Below are 19,870 nucleotides of genomic sequence, written 5' to 3' on the forward strand. Positions count from 1 at the left end.
ATTGTGATAGTCCAGATTGTTATAATAGGCCCCACCCCCTGTACAGGGTAAATAGTAATAGTCCAGATTGTTATATTAGGCCCCACCCCCTGTACAGGGTAAATTGTGATAGTCCAGATTGTTATATTAGGCACCACCCCCTGTATAGAGTAAATAGTAATAGTCCAGATTGTTATAATAGGCTCTGCCCCCTGTACAGAGTAAATAATGATAATCCAGATTGTTACATTAGGCCCCACCCCCTGTACAGGGTAAATAATGATAGTTTAGATGGTTTTATTAGGCTCCGCCCCACTATTAAGGGTAAATAGTGACCGTCCAGATTAGGCTCTTCCCCCTGTATGGAGTAAATAGTGATAGTCCAGTTTGTTACATTTGGCTCCGCCCCCTGTATAGAGTAAATAATGATAGTCCAGATTGTTATATTAGACTCCGCCCCCTGTATAGAGTAAATAGTTATAGTCCAGATTGTTATATTAGACTCCGCCCCCTGTATAGAGTAAATAGTGATAGTCCAGATTGTTATATTTGGCTCCACCCCCTGTACAGAGTAAATAGTGATAGTCCAGATTGTTATATTAGGCTCCGCCCCCTGTACAGAGTAAATAATGATAGTCCAGATTGTTATATTAGGCCCCACCCCCTGTATAGAGTAAATAATGATAGTCCAGATTGTTATAATAGGCTCCGCCCCCTGTACAGAGTAAATAATGATAGTCCAGATTGTTATATTAGGCTCCACCCCCTGTATAGAGTAAATAATGATAGTCCAGATTGTTGTAATAGGCTCTGTCCCCTGTATAGAGTAAATAATGATAGTCCAGATTGTTATATTAGACTCCGCCCCCTGTATAGAGTAAATAGTGATAGTCCAGATTGTTATATTTGGCTCCACCCCCTGTACAGAGTAAATAATGATAGTCCAGATTGTTATATTAGGCTCCGCCCCCTGTAAAGAGTAAATAATGATAGTCCAGATTGTTATATTAGGCCCCACCCCCTGTATAGAGTAAATAGTAATAGTCCAGATTGTTATATTAGGCTCCGCCCCCTGTATAGAGTAAATAATGATAGTCCAGATTGTTATAATAGGCTCCGCCCCCGTACAGAGTAAATAGTAATAGTCCAGATTGTTATATTAGGCCCCACCCCCTGTATAGAGTAAATAGTAATAGTCCAGATTGTTATATTAGGCCCCACCCCCTGTATAGAGTAAATAGTGATAGTCCAGATTGTTATAATAGGCTCTGCCCCCTGTAAAGAGTAAATAATGATAGTCCAGATTGTTATATTAGGCCCCACCCCCTGTATAGAGTAAATATTGATAGTCCAGATTGTTATATTAGGCCCCACCCCCTGTATAGAGTAAATATTGATAGTCCAGATTGTTATATTAGGCCCCACCCCCTGTATAGAGTAAATATTGATAGTCCAGATTGTTATATTAGGCCCCACCCCCTGTATAGAGTAAATAGTAATAGTCCAGATTGTTATATTAGGCCCCACCCCCTGTATAGAGTAAATAATGATAGTCCAGATTGTTATATTAGGCCCCACCCCCTGTATAGAGTAAATAGTAATAGTCCAGATTGTTATAATAGGCTCCGCCCCCTGTATAGAGTAAATAGTAATAGTCCAGATTGTTATATTAGGCCCCACCCCCTGTATAGAGTAAATAATGATAGTCCAGATTGTTATAATAGGCTCCGCCCTCTGTATAGAGTAAATAGTAATAGTCCAGATTGTTATATTAGGCCCCACCCCCTGTATAGAGTAAATAGTAATAGTCCAGATTGTTATATTAGGCCCCACCCCCTGTATAGAGTAAATAATGATAGTCCAGATTGTTATAATAGGCTCCACCCCCTGTATAGAGTAAATAGTAATAGTCCAGATTGTTATAATAGGCTCCGCCCCCTGTATAGAGTAAATAGTAATAGTCCAGATTGTTATAATAGGCTCCGCCCCTTGATCTGTAGACTCTCATTCACACTGTGTCTTTCCTTTTTCAGAAGGCCTGAGCTGTATGAACAGAGAACATGGCTGTGCCCACATCTGCCGGGAGACCCCCAGGGGCGGTGTGGCGTGCGACTGCAGACCCGGATTTGAGCTCGCAAAGAACCAACGACATTGTATCTGTAAGTTTTATTATTTATACAGGATCGGAGTAAAAAAAAAAAACATGGCTGCCTCCAGAAAACAGCGCCACTCCTGCCCACTGGTGGCGCTGTTCCTGAAAGAAATCAGCCGTAAGGTAGTCATACACATGTTATGGCGCTCACCGCCATCTCTCCCGATCCCTTCTCGCCAAGTGTCCTTGTGTTCTGTATGGATAGAAGAGGGGTAAGCCGATGCCAGACATCTTAGATTTGTCAACACTTTCAAGATCTCTGCTTGCTGTCTGTATCTGGAAACATTTTTTCCCACCGAGTACAGTGGTTTCCATACTGTGGACCTCCAGATGTTGAAAAACTACAACTCCCAGCATGCCCGGACAGCCGTTGGCTGTCCGGGCATGCTGGGACTTGTAGTTTTGCAACATCTGAAACGTCACAGTTTGGACACCGCTGCCATAGTATCTAAGAATTTTACCTATTTGTCACAGTTGTATCTAGCCTAAACGGCTGCACAGATGTTACCTCCTTTTTGCTACAATGTATCAGTGCAGGTAGTGTGTATCAGGGCCAATCCAGTCTGATGGAATCTGCACACTCGCCATAACTAGTCCTGCAGCGCCATCTGTTTTGCTCCAGCACAGCTGCATCCATGCGTTTCATTACTGTAACTGGGCCATGTGACCACCGGTCTGACCCACAGAAAATCACAGTGGTTTATGTGTCAAAGGAAGCGGTCAGTCCTGGGTCAGCTGACTTTCTGTGAACTACAGGATGACATCGTCCTCTATGAGATCCCTCCCCTCTCAGCTCTATTTGTATACTGCTGCTATCTCTATGGGATCAGGATATATAGTAGTTATACACCTCCCCTCCAACTTTATCTCTATACTGCTGCTATCTCTATGGATATATAGTAGATATACAACTCCCCTCCAGCTTTATCTGTATACTGCTGCTGTCTCTATGGGATCAGGATATATATAGTAGATATACAACTCCCCTCCAGCTTGATCTCTATACTGCTGCTATCTCTATGGGATCAGGATATATAGTAGTTATACACCTCCCCTCCAGCTTTATCTCTATACTGCTGCTATCTCTATGGGATCAGGATATATAGTAGTTATATACCTCCCCTCCAGCTCTATCTGTATACTGCTGCCATCACTATGAGATCAGGGTATATAGTAATTATACACCACCCCGTCCAGCTCTATCTATATACTGCTGCTATATCTATGGAATCAGGATATACAGTAGTTATATTCCTCCCCTCCAGCTCTGTCTGTATACTGCTGCTATCTCTATGGGATCAGGATATATAGTAGTTATATTCCTCCCCTCCAGCTCTATCTGTATACTGCTGCTATCTCTATGGGATCAGGGTATATAGTAATTATACACCACCCCGTCCAGCTCTATCTGTATACTGCTGCTATATCTATGGAATCAGGATATACAGTAGTTATATTCCTCCCCTCCAGCTCTGTCTGTATACTGCTGCTATCTCTATGGGGTCAGAATATATAGTAGTTATATTCCTCCCCTCCAGCTCTATCTGTATACTGCTGCTATCTCTATGGGATCTGGATATATAGTAGTTATACATCTCCCCTCCAGCTCTATCTATATACTGCTGCTGTTATCTCTATGGAATTAGTATATATAGTAGTTATAAACCTCCCCTCCTGCTCTATCTTTATACTGCTACTATCTCTATGGAATCCGGATATATAGTAGTTATACACCTCTCTTCCAGCTCTATCTGTATACTGCTGCTATCTCTATGGGATCAGGATATACAGTAGTTCTATTCCTCCCCTCCAGCTATACCTGTATACTGCTGCTATCTCTATGGGATCAGGATATATAGTAAATATACACCACCCCCTCCAGCTCTATCTATATGCTGCTGCTATATCTATGGAATCAGGATGTACAGTAGTTATATTCCTCTCCTCCAGCTTTATCTCTATACTGCTGCTATCTCTATGGGATCAGGATATATAGTAGTTATACCCTCACCTCCAGCTCTATCTATATACTGCTGCTATATCTATGGAATCAGGATATATAGTAGCTATAAACCTCTCCTCCAGCTCTGTCTGTATACTGCTGCCATCACTATGGGATAAGGATATATAGTAGTTATACCCTCACCTCCAGCTCTATCTATATACTGCTGCTATCTCTATGGGATCAGGATATATAGTAGCTATAAACCTCTCCTCCAGCTCTGTCTGTATACTGCTGTTATCTCTATGAGATCAGGATATATAGTAGTTATATACCTCCCCTCCAGCTCTATCTGTATACTGCTGTTATCTCTATGGAATCAGGATATATAGTAGTTATAAACCTCCCCTCCAGCTCTATTTGTATACTGCTGCTATCTCTATGGGATCTGCATATATAGTAGTTATACATCTCCCCTCCAGCTCTATCTATATACTGCTGCTGTTATCTCTATGAGATTAGTATATATAGTAGTTATAAACCTCCCCTCCTGCTCTATCTGTATACTGCTGCTATCTCTATGGAATCTGGATGTATAGTAGTTATACACCTCTCTTCCAGCTCTATCTGTATACTGCTGCTATCTCTATGGGATCAGGATATATAGTAGTTATATTCCTCCCCTCCAGCTCTATCTGTATACTGCTGTTATCTCTATGGAATCAGGATATCTAGTTTTTATATACCTGCCCACCAGCTCTATCTGTATACTGCTGCTTTTTCTATTAGATCAGGATAGATAGTAGTTATACATCTCCCCTCCAGCTCTATCTGTATACTGCTGCTCTTATTATGGGATCAGGATATATAGTAGCTATACATCTCCCCTCCAGCTCTATCTGTATACTGCTGCTCTTATTATGGGATCAGGATATATAGTAGCTATACATCTCCCCTCCAGCTCTATCTGTATACTGCTGCTCTTATTATGGGATCAGGATATATAGTAGCTATACATCTCCCCTCCAGCTCTATCTGTATACTGCTGCTCTTATTATGGGATCAGGATATATAGTAGCTATACATCTCCCCTCCAGCTCTATCTGTATACTGCTGCTCTTATTATGGGAGCAGGATATATAGTAGCTATACATCTCCCCTCCAGCTGATAACTCATGCCTGCCACATAAGCTAAAACAGGTAAACACAAGTCATTTGCATTATTCTGTAATAATCGCCTATACTGCCCTAATAATTTGCGGAGTGCCTCTTTAATGGAGCCGTCCCTGTAATAAGATTCTGTCTCCTCGTCTCTCTATTACGGCTCATGAACGTCTGAGTCAATAAACAGAAGAGGGAATTTCTGCTCCAAGAAAAGATCAAAACAATAGTAAAGTGTGAGGCGCAGCGCCTGTCGCCGGCAGCTTCGCTCCATCACATACACATCTCCGGTCAGCCCCCCCCCCCCCCCCCTGAGACGGCTGCGTGCGGAGGGTGGGGGGCATTACATAGACTGGGGGATGGGAATGGGCGTATACCCCTAAATAGATACAACTGAGAGTTTGCTACAATGTATCCATAATATGTGATACTCTGCGGCAGTGGTTCCCAGCCAAGGTGCCTCCAGCTGTTGTAAAACTACAACTTCCAACATGCCCAGACAGCCGAAGGCTGTCTGGGCATGCTGGAAGTTGTAGTTTTGCAACAGCTGGAGGCACCCTGGTTGGTGAAACTGTGCACTGATACATTGTAGCAGATGATTCATTAAACTGCTTTTGGATATCCCTAAATTGGAAGCTTTACCGCCCCTCATGGCGGTCCCTGTCATTCTCCGATGATTCTGACCCCTGTACGCCATCTCTTCACAGTGACCTGTAATCATGGGAACGGAGGATGCCAGCACCTGTGTAATGATACGGACACCGGGCCAGTCTGCATGTGCCACCCGAAATACACCCTGCAATCTGATGGCAAGACCTGTGCTGGTAATTGTTAGTGTGGATGTATAGCCCTAATGTGTCCCCACTGCTGATCCTGAGTTATATCCTGTATTATACTCCAGAGCTGTACTCACTATTCTGCTGGTGAGGTCACTGTGTACATACATTACATTACTTATCCTGTACTGATCCTGAGTTATATCCTGTATTACACTCCAGAGCTGTACTCACTATTCTGCTGGTGAGGTCACTGTGTACATACATTACTTATCCTGTACTGATCCTGAGTTATATCCTGTATTATACTCCAGAGCTGTAATCACTATTCTGCTGGTGAGGTCACTGTGTACATACATTACATTACTTATCCTGTACTGATCCTGAGTTATATCCTGTATTATACTCCAGAGCTGCACTCACTATTCTGCTGGTGAGATCACTGTGTACATACATTACATTACTTATCCTGTATTGATCCTGAGTTATATTCTGTATTTTACTCCAGAGCTGTACTCACTATTCTGCTGGTGAGGTCACTGTGTACATACATTACATTACTTATCCTGAGTTATATCCTGTATTATACTCCAGAGCTGTACTCACTATTCTGCTGGTGAGGTCACTGTGTATATACATTACATTACTTATCCTGTACTGATCCTGAGTTATATCCTGTATTATACCCCAGAGCTGCACTCACTATTCTGCTGGTGAGGTCACTGTGTACATTACATTACTTATCCTGTACTGATCCTGAGTTATATCCTGTATTTTACTTCAGAGCTTTACTCACTATTCTGCTGGTGAGGTCACTGTGTACATACATTACATTACTTATCCTGTACTGATCCTGAGTTATATCCTGTATTATACCCCAGAGCTGTACTCACTATTCTGCTAGTGAGGTCACTGTGTACATACATTACATTACTTATCCTGTGCTGATCCTGAGTTATATCCTGTATTATACTCCAGAGCTGTACTCACTATTCTGCTGGTGAGGTCACTGTGTACATACATTACTTATCCTGTGCTGATCCTGAGTTATATCCTGTATTATACTCCAGAGCTGTACTCACTATTCTGCTGGTGAGGTCACTGTGTACATACATTACATTACTTATCCTGTACTGATCCTGAGTTATATCCTGTATTATACTCCAGAGCTGTACTCACTATTCTGCTGGTGAGATCACTGTGTACATACATTACATTACTTATCCTGTGCTGATCCTGAGTTATATCCTGTATCATACCCCAGAGCTGTACTCACTATTCTGCTGGTGAGGTCACTGTGTACATACATTACATTACTTATCCTGTACTGATCCTGAGTTATATCCTGTATTATACTCCAGAGCTGTACTCACTATTCTGCTGGTGAGATCACTGTGTACATACATTACATTACTTATCCCGTACTGATCCTGAGTTATATCCTGTATTATACTCCAGAGCTGTACTCACTATTCTGCTGGTGAGGTCACTGTGTACATACATTACATTACTTATCCTGTGCTGATCCTGAGTTATATCCTGTATTATACCCCAGAGCTGCACTCACTATTCTGCTGGTGAGATCACTGTGTACATACATTACTTATCCTGTACTGATCCTGAGTTATATCCTGTATTTTACTCCAGAGCTGCACTCACTATTCTGCTGGTTGCTGTTAGATACAGGATCATTATAGTTTTTCAGAATGTCTCAGGCTTTGATCTCTTTTCTCCACCAGAGAAGGAGGAATCTGACAGTAATTCTACATCTGTGTCTGAGATGGACAAGAGGGTGAAGAGACGACTGGTGATGGGTAAGATGGCGCCGGTCCTATCTGTACATAATACTAACCTCGGCACCGACCACTGCCTGTATGATTCACCATGACCTCATGTCACCTGCTGTGATGTCCCCTTCAATGATGTGATAAAAACAACAACTAATTCTCTATAAATCAAGTGTGCCCTATAAAACTTTTATTTTGTTCAAATAATAGGTGAGAATAAATGTGAGGATGCTGTCAGTTGTCTCCTTGATAAAGCCACATTTAGTGGCGAAACATGTCGGGGTGTGACAGTGATATTTTTTAGTCAGCAACCCTAGTGTGTCTATACCTAATACACTACAATTATAGTGGTGCGGACCACATAATAAGAAATACACCTGCGGTGCACAGCAGGTGACATGAGGAGAGAGATCACTCTTGGAATTAGACATAAAATGGGCTTGTGATTTTAAACATTTATTCTCACCTATTATTTGAACAAAATAAAAGTTACGTTTTATAGGGCACACTTGTTTTATAGAGAATTAGTTAACACTGCCGGGTTAAATTGTTGTTTTTGTTGAGTTTATTTCTACAAGTGTGCTATAGGCCTTTTTTTCTGTAGTAGTTGTTCTTCAATTATGTGATTTCACTTGTAGTGATGTCTCCTGTAGAGATGTCACCTGCAGAGATGTCACCTGTAGTGATGTCTCATGTAGTGATGTCTCCTGTAGTGATGTCTCCTGTAGTGATGTCACCTGTAGTGATGTCCTGTCACCTGTAGTGATCTCTCCTGTAGTGATGTCTCCTGTAGTGATGTCATGTCTTCTGTAGTGATGTCACCTGCTGTGATGTCACCTGCTGTGATGTCTCCTGTAGTGATGTCTCCTGTAGTGATGTCTCCTGTAGTGATGTCACCTGTAGTGATGTCTCCTGTAGTGATGTCTCCTGTAGTGATGTCTCCTGTAGTGATGTCCTGTCTCCTGTAGTGATGTCTCCTGTAGTGATGTCACTTGTAGTGATGTCCTGTCACCTGTAGTGATGTCCTGTCTCCTGTAGTGATGTCTCCTGTAGTGATGTCTCCTGTAGTGATGTCTCCTGTAGTGATGTCTCCTGTAGTGATGTCTCCTGTAGTGATGTCACCTGTAGAGATGTTCTGTCACCTGTAGTCACCTGTAGAGATGTCACCTGCAGAGATGTCACCTGTCTCCTGTAATGATGTCACCTGTAGTGATGTCCTGTCTCCTGTAGTGATGTCACCTGTACAGATGTCCTGTCACCTGCAGAGATGTCACCTGTCTCCTGTAATGTCACCTGTAGTGATGTTCTGTCTCCTGTAGTGATGTCTCCTGTAGTGATGTCACCTGTAGTGATGTCTCCTGTAGTGATGTCCTGTCTCCTGTAGTGATGTCTCCTGTAATGATGTCACCTGTAGTGATGTCCTGTCTCCTGTAATGATGTCACCTGTAGTGATGTCCTGTCTCCTGTAGTGATGTCACCTGTAGTGAAGTCCTGTCTCCTGTAGTGATGTCTCCTGTAGTGATGTCTCCTGTAGTGATGTCACCTGTAGTGATGTCTCCTGTAGTGATGTCCTGTCACCTGTAGTGATGTCACCTGTAGTGATGTCACCTGTAGTGATGTCTCGTGTAGTGATGTCTCCTGTAGTGATGTCACCTGTAGAGATGTCACCTGTAGAGATGTCACCTGTAGAGATGTCCTGTTTCCTGTAGTGATGTCTCCTGTAGTGATGTCACCTGTAGAGATGTCACCTGTAGTGATGTCACCTGTAGAGATGTCCTGTCTCCTGTAGTGATGTCATGTCTCCTGTAGTGATGTCATGTCTCCTGTAGGGATGTCTTGTCTCCTGTAGTGATGTCATGTCTCCTGTAGTGATGTCATGTCTCCTGTAGGGATGTCATGTCTCCTGTAGTGATGTCATGTCTCCTGTAGGGATGTCATGTCTCCTGTAGTGATGTCTCCTGTAGTGATGTCACCTGTAGTGATGTCTCCTGCTCTGATGTCTCCTGTAGTGATGTTTCCTGTAGTGATGTCACCTGCTGTGATGTCTCCTGCAGTGATGTCTCCTGTAGTGATGTCCTGTCACCTGTAGTGATGTCACCTGTAGTGATGTCACCTGTAGTGATGTCTCCTGTAGTGATGTCACCTGTAGTGATGTCTCCTGTAGTGATGTCTCCTGTAGTGATGTCACCTGTAGTGATGTCTCCTGTAGTGATGTCTCCTGTAATGATGTCACCTGTAGTGATGTCACCTGTAGTAATGTCTCCTGTAGTGATGTCTCCTGTAGTGATGTCACTTGTAGTGATGTCTCCTGTAGTGATGTCACCTGTAGTGATGTCTCCTGTAGTGATGTCTCCTGTAGTGATGTCTCCTGTAGTGATGTCACTTGTAGTGATGTGTTCTGTAGTGATGTGTTCTGTAGTGATGTCTCCTGTAGTGATGTCTCCTGTAGTGATGTCTCCTGTAGTGATGTCCTGTCTCCTGCAGTGGTGTCCTGTCACCTGTAGAAATGTCACCTGCAGAGATGTCACCTGTAGTGATGTCACCTGTAGTGATGTCTCCTGTAGTGATGTCTCCTGTAGTGATGTCTCCTGTAGTGATGTCCTGTCACCTGTAGTGATGTCCTGTCACCTGTAGTGATGTCCTGTCTCCTGCAGTGGTGTCCTGTCACCTGTAGAAATGTCACCTGCAGAGATGTCACCTGTAGTGATGTCCTGTCTCCTGTAGTGATGTCTCCTGTAGTAAGGTCTCCTGTAGTGATGTCACCTGTAGTGATGTCACCTGTAGTGATGTCTCCTGTAGTGATGTCTCCTGTAGTGATGTCACCTGTAGTGATGTCTCCTGTAGTGATGTCTCCTGTAGTGATGTCTCCTGTAGTGATGTCTCCTGTAGTGATGTCACCTTTAGTGATGTCACCTTTAGTGATGTCTCCTGCTGTGATGTCACCTGCTGTGATGTCACCTGCTGTGATGTCACCTGTAGTGATGTCTCCTGTAGTGATGTCTCCTGTAGTGATGTCTCATGTAGTGATGTCTCTTGTAGTGATGTCTCCTGTTGTGATGTCTCCTGTAGTGATGTCACCTGTAGTGATGTCTCTTGTAGTGATGTCTCTTGTAGTGATGTCTCTTGTAGTGATGTCTCCTGTAGTGATGTCCTGTCACCTGTAGTGATGTCACCTGTAGTGATGTCATGTCACCTGCTGTGATGTCACCTGCTCTGATGTCTCCTGTAGTGATGTCATGTCACCTGCTGTGATGTCTCCTGTAGTGATGTCATGTCACCTGCTGTGATGTCTCCTGTAGTGATGTCTCCTGTAGTGATGTCTCCTGTAGTGATGTCATGTCACCTGCTGTGATGTCTCCTGTAGTGATGTCACCTGCTCTGATGTCTCCTGTAGTGATGTCTCCTGTAGTGATGTCACCTGCTCTGATGTCACCTGTAGTGATGTCTCCTCTAGTGAAGTCTCCTGTAGTGATGTCACCTGCTCTGATGTCACCTGTAGTGATGTCACCTGCTGTGATGTCACCTGTAGTGATGTTTTTATTTTTAGTGATGTTGTGTCCCCTGATGGTCCCACTGTCCTTAATACTTATAGATTGTGTGATATAAAGTCCTGAGTAATAAGTGATCATCCTGATGGTGTCTTCTCCTTCTCAGAGACGTGCGCTGTCAATAATGGCGGGTGTGACCGGACGTGCCGGGACACATCTACGGGCGTGCGCTGCAGCTGTCCGGTTGGATTTACGTTGCAGTTCGATGGCAAGACATGTAAAGGTGAGTGGGCTGGTGGGGGAGGAGCGGGGCCCGACTAACCTCCTCAGATCTGGTGTCTGTGCCAAGGGGAGCCGGTTCCTTCCAGATGGCGGATGAGTGATGGAGCCGGATTTGGCCCCGATTCCCTTCCTGTGCAAGATTTACTCCATCTATGACATTTCTCTGAACATCACACATCGGTCCTGTTCACATCACACATCGGACCTTTTCACATCACACATCGCACCTGTTCACATCACACATCGCACCTGTTCACATTAAACATCGGACCTGTTCACGTCACACATCGGACCTGTTCACATCACACATCGGACCTGTTCACATCACACATCGGACCTGTTCACATCACACATCGGACCTGTTCACATCACACATCGGACCTGTTCACATCACACATCGGACCTGTTCACATCACACATCGGACCTGTTCACATCACACATCGGACCTGTTCACATCACACATCGGACCTGTTCACATCACACATCGGACCTGTTCACATCACACATCGGACCTGTTCACATCACACATCGGACCTGTTCACATCACACATCGGACCTGTTCACATCACACATCGGACCTGTTCACATCACACATCGGACCTGTTCACATTACACATCGGACCTGTTCACATCACACATAGGACCTGTTCACATCACACATCGGACCTGTTCACATCACACATCGGACCTGTTCACATCACACATCGGACCTGTTCACATCACACATCGGACCTGTTCACATCACACATCGGACCTGTTCACATCACACATCGGACCTGTTCACATCACACATAGGACCTGTTCACATCACACATCGGACCTGTTCACATCACACATCGGACCTGTTCACATCACACATCGGACCTGTTCACATCACACATCGGACCTGTTCACATCACACATCGCACCTGTTCACATCACACATCGGACCTGTTCACATCACACATCGGTCCTGTTCACATCACACATCGGACCTTTTCACATCACACATCGCACCTGTTCACATCACACATCGCACCTGTTCACATTAAACATCGGACCTGTTCACGTCACACATCGGACCTGTTCACATCACACATCGGACCTGTTCACATCACACATCGGACCTGTTCACATCACACATCGGACCTGTTCACATCACACATCGGACCTGTTCACATCACACATCGGACCTGTTCACATCACACATCGGACCTGTTCACATCACACATCGGACCTGTTCACATCACACATAGGACCTGTTCACATCACACATAGGACCTGTTCACATCACACATCGGACCTGTTCACATCACACATCGGACCTGTTCACATCACACATCGGACCTGTTCACATCACACATCGGACCTGTTCACATCACACATCGGACCTGTTCACATCACACATAGGACCTGTTCACATTAAACATCGGACCTGTTCACATCACACATCGGACCTGTTCACATCACACATAGGACCTGTTCACATGAAACATCGGACCTGTTCACATCACACATCGGTCCTGTTCACATCACACATAGGACCTGTTCACGTCACACATCGGACCTGTTCACGTCACACATCGGACCTGTTCACATCACACATCGGTCCTGTTCACATCACACATCGGACCTGTTCACGTCACACATCGGACCTGTTCACGTCACACATCGGACCTGTTCACGTCACACATCGGACCTGTTCACATCACACATCGGACCTGTTCACATCACACATCGGACGTGTTCACATCACACATCGGACCTGTTCACATTAAACATCGGACCTGTTCACATCACACATCGGACCTGTTCACATTAAACATCGGACCTATTCACATCACACATCGGACCTGTTGACATCACACATCGGACCTGTTGACATCACACATCGGACCTGTTCACATCACACATCGGACCTGTTCACATCACACATCGGACCTGTTCACATCACACATCGGACCTGTTCACATCACACATAGGACCTGTTCACGTCACACATCGGACCTGTTCACGTCACACATAGGACCTGTTCACATCACACATCGGACCTGTTCACATCAAACATCGGACCTGTTCACATCACACATCGGACCTGTTCACATTAAACATCGGACCTGTTCACATCACACATCGGACCTGTTCACATCACACATCGGACCTGTACACATTAAACATCGGACCTGTTCACATTAAACATCGGACCTGTTCACATCACACATCGGACCTGTTGACATCACACATCGGACCTGTTCACATCACACATCGGACCTGTTCACATCACACATCGGACCTGTTCACATCACACATCGGACCTGTTCACATCACACATCGGACCTGTTCACATCACACATCGGACCTGTTCACATCACACATCGGACCTGTTCACATCACACATCGGACCTGTTCACATCACACATCGGACCTGTTCACATCACACATAGGACCTGTTCACATCACACATCGGACCTGTTGACATCACACATCGGACCTGTTCACATTAAACATCGGACCTGTTCACATCACTCATCGGACCTGTTCACATCACACATCGGACCTGTTCACATCACACATCGGACCTGTTCACATCACACATCGGTCCTGTTCACATCACACATCGGACCTGTTCACATCACTCATCGGACCTGTTCACATCACACATCGGTCCTGTTCACATCACACATCGGACCTGTTCACATCAAACATCGGACCTGTTCACATCACACATCGGACCTGTTCACATCACACATCGGACCTGTTCACATCACACATTGGACCTGTTCACATCACACATTGGACCTGTTCACATCACACATGGGTCCTGTTCACATCACATCACACATCGGACCTGTTCACATCACACATCGGTCCTGTTCACATCACACATCGGACCTGTTCACATCACACATCGGACCTGTTCACATCACACATCGGACCTGTTCACATCACACATCGGACCTGTTCACATCACACATTGGACCTGTTCACATCACACATGGGTCCTGTTCACATCACATCACACATCGGACCTGTTCACATCACACATCGGACCTGTTCACATCACACATGGGTCCTGTTCACATTACACATCTGCACTGTTCACATCACACATGGGTCCTGTTCACATCACACATCGGACCTGTTCACATCACACATCGGACCTGTTCACATCACACATCGGACCTGTTCACATCACACATCGGACCTGTTCACATCACACATCGGTCCTGTTTACATCACACATCGGTCCTGTTTACATCACACATCGGTCCTGTTCACATCACACATCGGTCCTGTTCACATCACACATCGGTCCTGTTCACATCACACATCGGTCCTGTTCACATCACACATCGGTCCTGTTCACATCACACATCGGTCCTGTTCACATCACACATCGGTCCTGTTTACATCACACATCGGTCCTGTTTACATCACACATCGGACCTGTTCACATCACACATCGGACCTGTTCACATCACACATCGGACCTGTTCACATCACACATCGGACCTGTTCACATCACACATCGGACCTGTTTACATCACACATCGCACCTGTTCACATCACACATCGCACCTGTTCACATTAAACATCGGACCTGTTCACGTCACACATCGGACCTGTTCACATCACACATCGGACCTGTTCACATCACACATCGGACCTGTTCACATCACACATCGGACCTGTTCACATCACACATCGGACCTGTTCACATCACACATCGGACCTGTTCACATCACACATCGGACCTGTTCACATCACACATCGGACCTGTTCACATCACACATCGGACCTGTTCACATCACACATCGGACCTGTTCACATCACACATCGGACCTGTTCACATCACACATCGGACCTGTTCACATCACACATCGGACCTGTTCACATCACACATCGGACCTGTTCACATCACACATCGGACCTGTTCACATCACACATCGGACCTGTTCACATCACACATCGGACCTGTTCACATCACACATCGGACCTGTTCACATCACACATCGGACCTGTTCACATTACACATCGGACCTGTTCACATCACACATAGGACCTGTTCACATCACACATCGGACCTGTTCACATCACACATCGGACCTGTTCACATCACACATCGGACCTGTTCACATCACACATCGGACCTGTTCACATCACACATCGGACCTGTTCACATCACACATCGGACCTGTTCACATCACATATAGGACCTGTTCACATCACACATCGGACCTGTTCACATCACACATCGGACCTGTTCACATCACACATCGGACCTGTTCACATCACACATCGCACCTGTTCACATCACACATCGGACCTGTTCACATCACACATCGGTCCTGTTAACATCACACATCGCACCTGTTCACATCACACATCGGACCTTTTCACATCACACATCGCACCTGTTCACATCACACATCGCACCTGTTCACATTAAACATCGGACCTGTTCACGTCACACATCGGACCTGTTCACATCACACATCGGACCTGTTCACATCACACATCGGACCTGTTCACATCACACATCGGACCTGTTCACATCACACATCGGACCTGTTCACATCACACATCGGACCTGTTCACATCACACATCGGACCTGTTCACATCACACATCGGACCTGTTCACATCACACATCGGACCTGTTCACATCACACATCGGACCTGTTCACATCACACATCGGACCTGTTCACATCACACATCGGACCTGTTCACATCACACATCGGACCTGTTCACATCACACATCGGACCTGTTCACATCACACATCGGACCTGTTCACATCACACATCGGACCTGTTCACATCACACATAGGACCTGTTCACATTAAACATCGGACCTGTTCACATCACACATCGGACCTGTTCACATCACACATAGGACCTGTTCACATGAAACATCGGACCTGTTCACATCACACATCGGTCCTGTTCACATCACACATAGGACCTGTTCACGTCACACATCGGACCTGTTCACGTCACACATAGGACCTGTTCACATTAAACATCGGACCTGTTCACATCACACATCGGACCTGTACACATTAAACATCGGACCTATTCACATCACACATCGGACCTGTTGACATCACACATCGGACCTGTTCACATCACACATCGGACCTGTTCACATCACACATCGGACCTGTTGACATCACACATCGGACCTGTTGACATCACACATCGGACCTGTTCACATCACACATCGGACCTGTTCACATCACACATCGGACCTGTTCACATCACACATCGGACCTGTTCACATTAAACATCGGACCTGTTCACGTCACACATCGGACCTGTTCACGTCACACATAGGACCTGTTCACGTCACACATCGGACCTGTTCACGTCACACATAGGACCTGTTCACGTCACACATCGGACCTGTTCACATCAAACATCGGACCTGTTCACATCACACATCGGACCTGTTCACATTAAACATCGGACCTGTTCACATCACACATCGGACCTGTTCACATCACACATCGGACCTGTACACATTAAACATCGGACCTGTTCACATTAAACATCGGACCTGTTCACATCACACATCGGACCTGTTGACATCACACATCGGACCTGTTCACATCACACATCGGACCTGTTCACATCACACATCGGACCTGTTCACATCACACATCGGACCTGTTCACATCACACATCGGACCTGTTCACATCACACATCGGACCTGTTCACATCACACATCGGACCTGTTCACATCACACATCGGACCTGTTCACATCACACATCGGACCTGTTCACATCACACATAGGACCTGTTCACATCACACATCGGACCTGTTGACATCACACATCGGACCTGTTCACATTAAACATCGGACCTGTTCACATCACTCATCGGACCTGTTCACATCACACATCGGACCTGTTCACATCACACATCGGACCTGTTCACATCACACATCGGTCCTGTTCACATCACACATCGGACCTGTTCACATCACTCATCGGACCTGTTCACATCACACATCGGTCCTGTTCACATCACACATCGGACCTGTTCACATCACACATCGGACCTGTTCACATCACACATCGGACCTGTTCACATCACACATCGGACCTGTTCACATCACACATCGGACCTGTTCACATCACACATCGGACCTGTTCACATCACACATTGGACCTGTTCACATCACACATGGGTCCTGTTCACATCACATCACACATCGGACCTGTTCACATCACACATCGGTCCTGTTCACATCACACATCGGACCTGTTCACATCACACATCGGACCTGTTCACATCACACATCGGACCTGTTCACATCACACATCGGACCTGTTCACATCACACATCGGACCTGTTCACATCACACATTGGACCTGTTCACATCACACATGGGTCCTGTTCACATCACATCACACATCGGACCTGTTCACATCACACATCGGACCTGTTCACATCACACATGGGTCCTGTTCACATTACACATCTGCACTGTTCACATCACACATGGGTCCTGTTCACATCACACATCGGACCTGTTCACATCACACATCGGACCTGTTCACATCACACATCGGACCTGTTCACATCACACATCGGACCTGTTCACATCACACATCGGTCCTGTTTACATCACACATCGGTCCTGTTTACATCACACATCGGTCCTGTTCACATCACACATCTGTCCTGTTCACATCACACATCGGTCCTGTTCACATCACACATCGGTCCTGTTCACATCACACATCGGACCTGTTCACATCACACATCGGACCTGTTCACATCACACATTGGACCTGTTCACATCACACATCGGACCTGTCACATCACACATCGGACCTGTTCACATCACACATCGGACCTGTTCACATCACACATCGGACCTGTTCACATCACACATTGGACCTGTTCACATCACACATTGGACCTGTTCACATCACACATAGGACCTGTTCACATCACACATCGGACCTGTTCACATCACACATTGGACCTGTTCACATCACACATAGGACCTGTTCACATTACACATCGGTCCTGTTCACATCACACATCGGACCTGTTCACATCACACATGGGCCCTGTTCACATCACACATGGGCCCTGTTCACATCACACATGGGCCCTGTTCACATCACACATGGGCCCTGTTCACATCACACATGGGCCCTGTTCACATCACACATGGGCCCTGTTCACATCACACATGGGCCCTGTTCACATCACACATGGGCCCTGTTCACATCACACATCGGGCCCTGTTCACATCACACATCGGGCCCTGTTCACATCACACATGGGTCCTGTTCACATCACACATGGGCCCTGTTCACATCACACATGGGTCCTATTCACATCACGTTTCTGTGGTTACATTTAATGTTTACACTGTGAAGAGTTCTTTATGTGTGTTATATGGAGATAATGGTATCCATCACCCATAGGCTATAATGGTATCCATCACCCATAGGCTACGACATACATCACTCACAGGCTATCATGATATCCATCACCCATAGGCTATAATGGTATCCATCACCCATAGGCTATAATGGTATCCATCACCCATAGGCTGTAATTGTATCCATCACCCATAGGCTGTAATTGTATATGTCACCCATAGGCTATAATGGTATCCATCACCCATAGGCTATAATGGTATCCATCACCCATAGGCTATAATGGTATCCATCACCCATAGGCTATAATGACATCACCCATAGGCTATAATGGTATCCATCACCCATAGGCTATAATGGTATCCATCACCCATAGGCTATAATGGTATCCATCACCCATAGGCTATAATGGTATCAATCACCCATAGGCTATAATGGTATCCGTCACCCATAGGCTATAATGGTATCAATCACCCATAGGCTATAATGGTATCAATCACCCATTGGCTATAATGGTATCTGTCACCCTTAGGCTATAATGACATCACCCATAGGCTATAATGGTATCCATCACCCATAGGCTATAATGGTATCCATCACCCATAGGCTGTAATTGTATCTGTCACCCATAGGCTGTAATTGTATCTGTCACCCTTAGGCTATAATGACATCACCCATAGGCTATAATGGTATCCATCACCCATAGGCTGTAATGGTATCCATCACCCATAGGCTATAATGACATCACCCATAGGCTATAATGGTATCCATCACCCATAGGCTATAATGGTATCCATCACCCATAGGCTATAATGGTATCCATCACCCATAGGCTATAATGGTATCCATCACCCATAGGCTGTAATTGTATCTGTCACCCATAGGCTGTAATTGTATCTGTCACCCATAGGCTGTAATT

At 45.4% G+C, this 19,870-nt stretch overlaps 1 protein-coding gene across 1 annotated transcript in view; it reads left to right on the forward strand.

Annotated features, from left to right (window-relative positions):
* Positions 1 to 19,870, forward strand: part of SCUBE2 (signal peptide, CUB domain and EGF like domain containing 2) — a 75,523-nt gene that overhangs the window by 31,242 nt on the left and 24,411 nt on the right. Inside the window, exons 5-8 of the mRNA XM_056523106.1 lie at positions 2,013 to 2,138; positions 5,942 to 6,058; positions 7,750 to 7,824; positions 11,452 to 11,568. Of these exons, the coding sequence (XP_056379081.1) occupies positions 2,013 to 2,138; positions 5,942 to 6,058; positions 7,750 to 7,824; positions 11,452 to 11,568 (435 nt within the window). The remainder of the gene's footprint in view (positions 1 to 2,012; positions 2,139 to 5,941; positions 6,059 to 7,749; positions 7,825 to 11,451; positions 11,569 to 19,870) is intronic.

This window comes from Hyla sarda, chromosome 6 (assembly GCF_029499605.1).
Source record: "Hyla sarda isolate aHylSar1 chromosome 6, aHylSar1.hap1, whole genome shotgun sequence".
Classification (NCBI taxonomy): Eukaryota; Metazoa; Chordata; class Amphibia; order Anura; family Hylidae; genus Hyla; species Hyla sarda.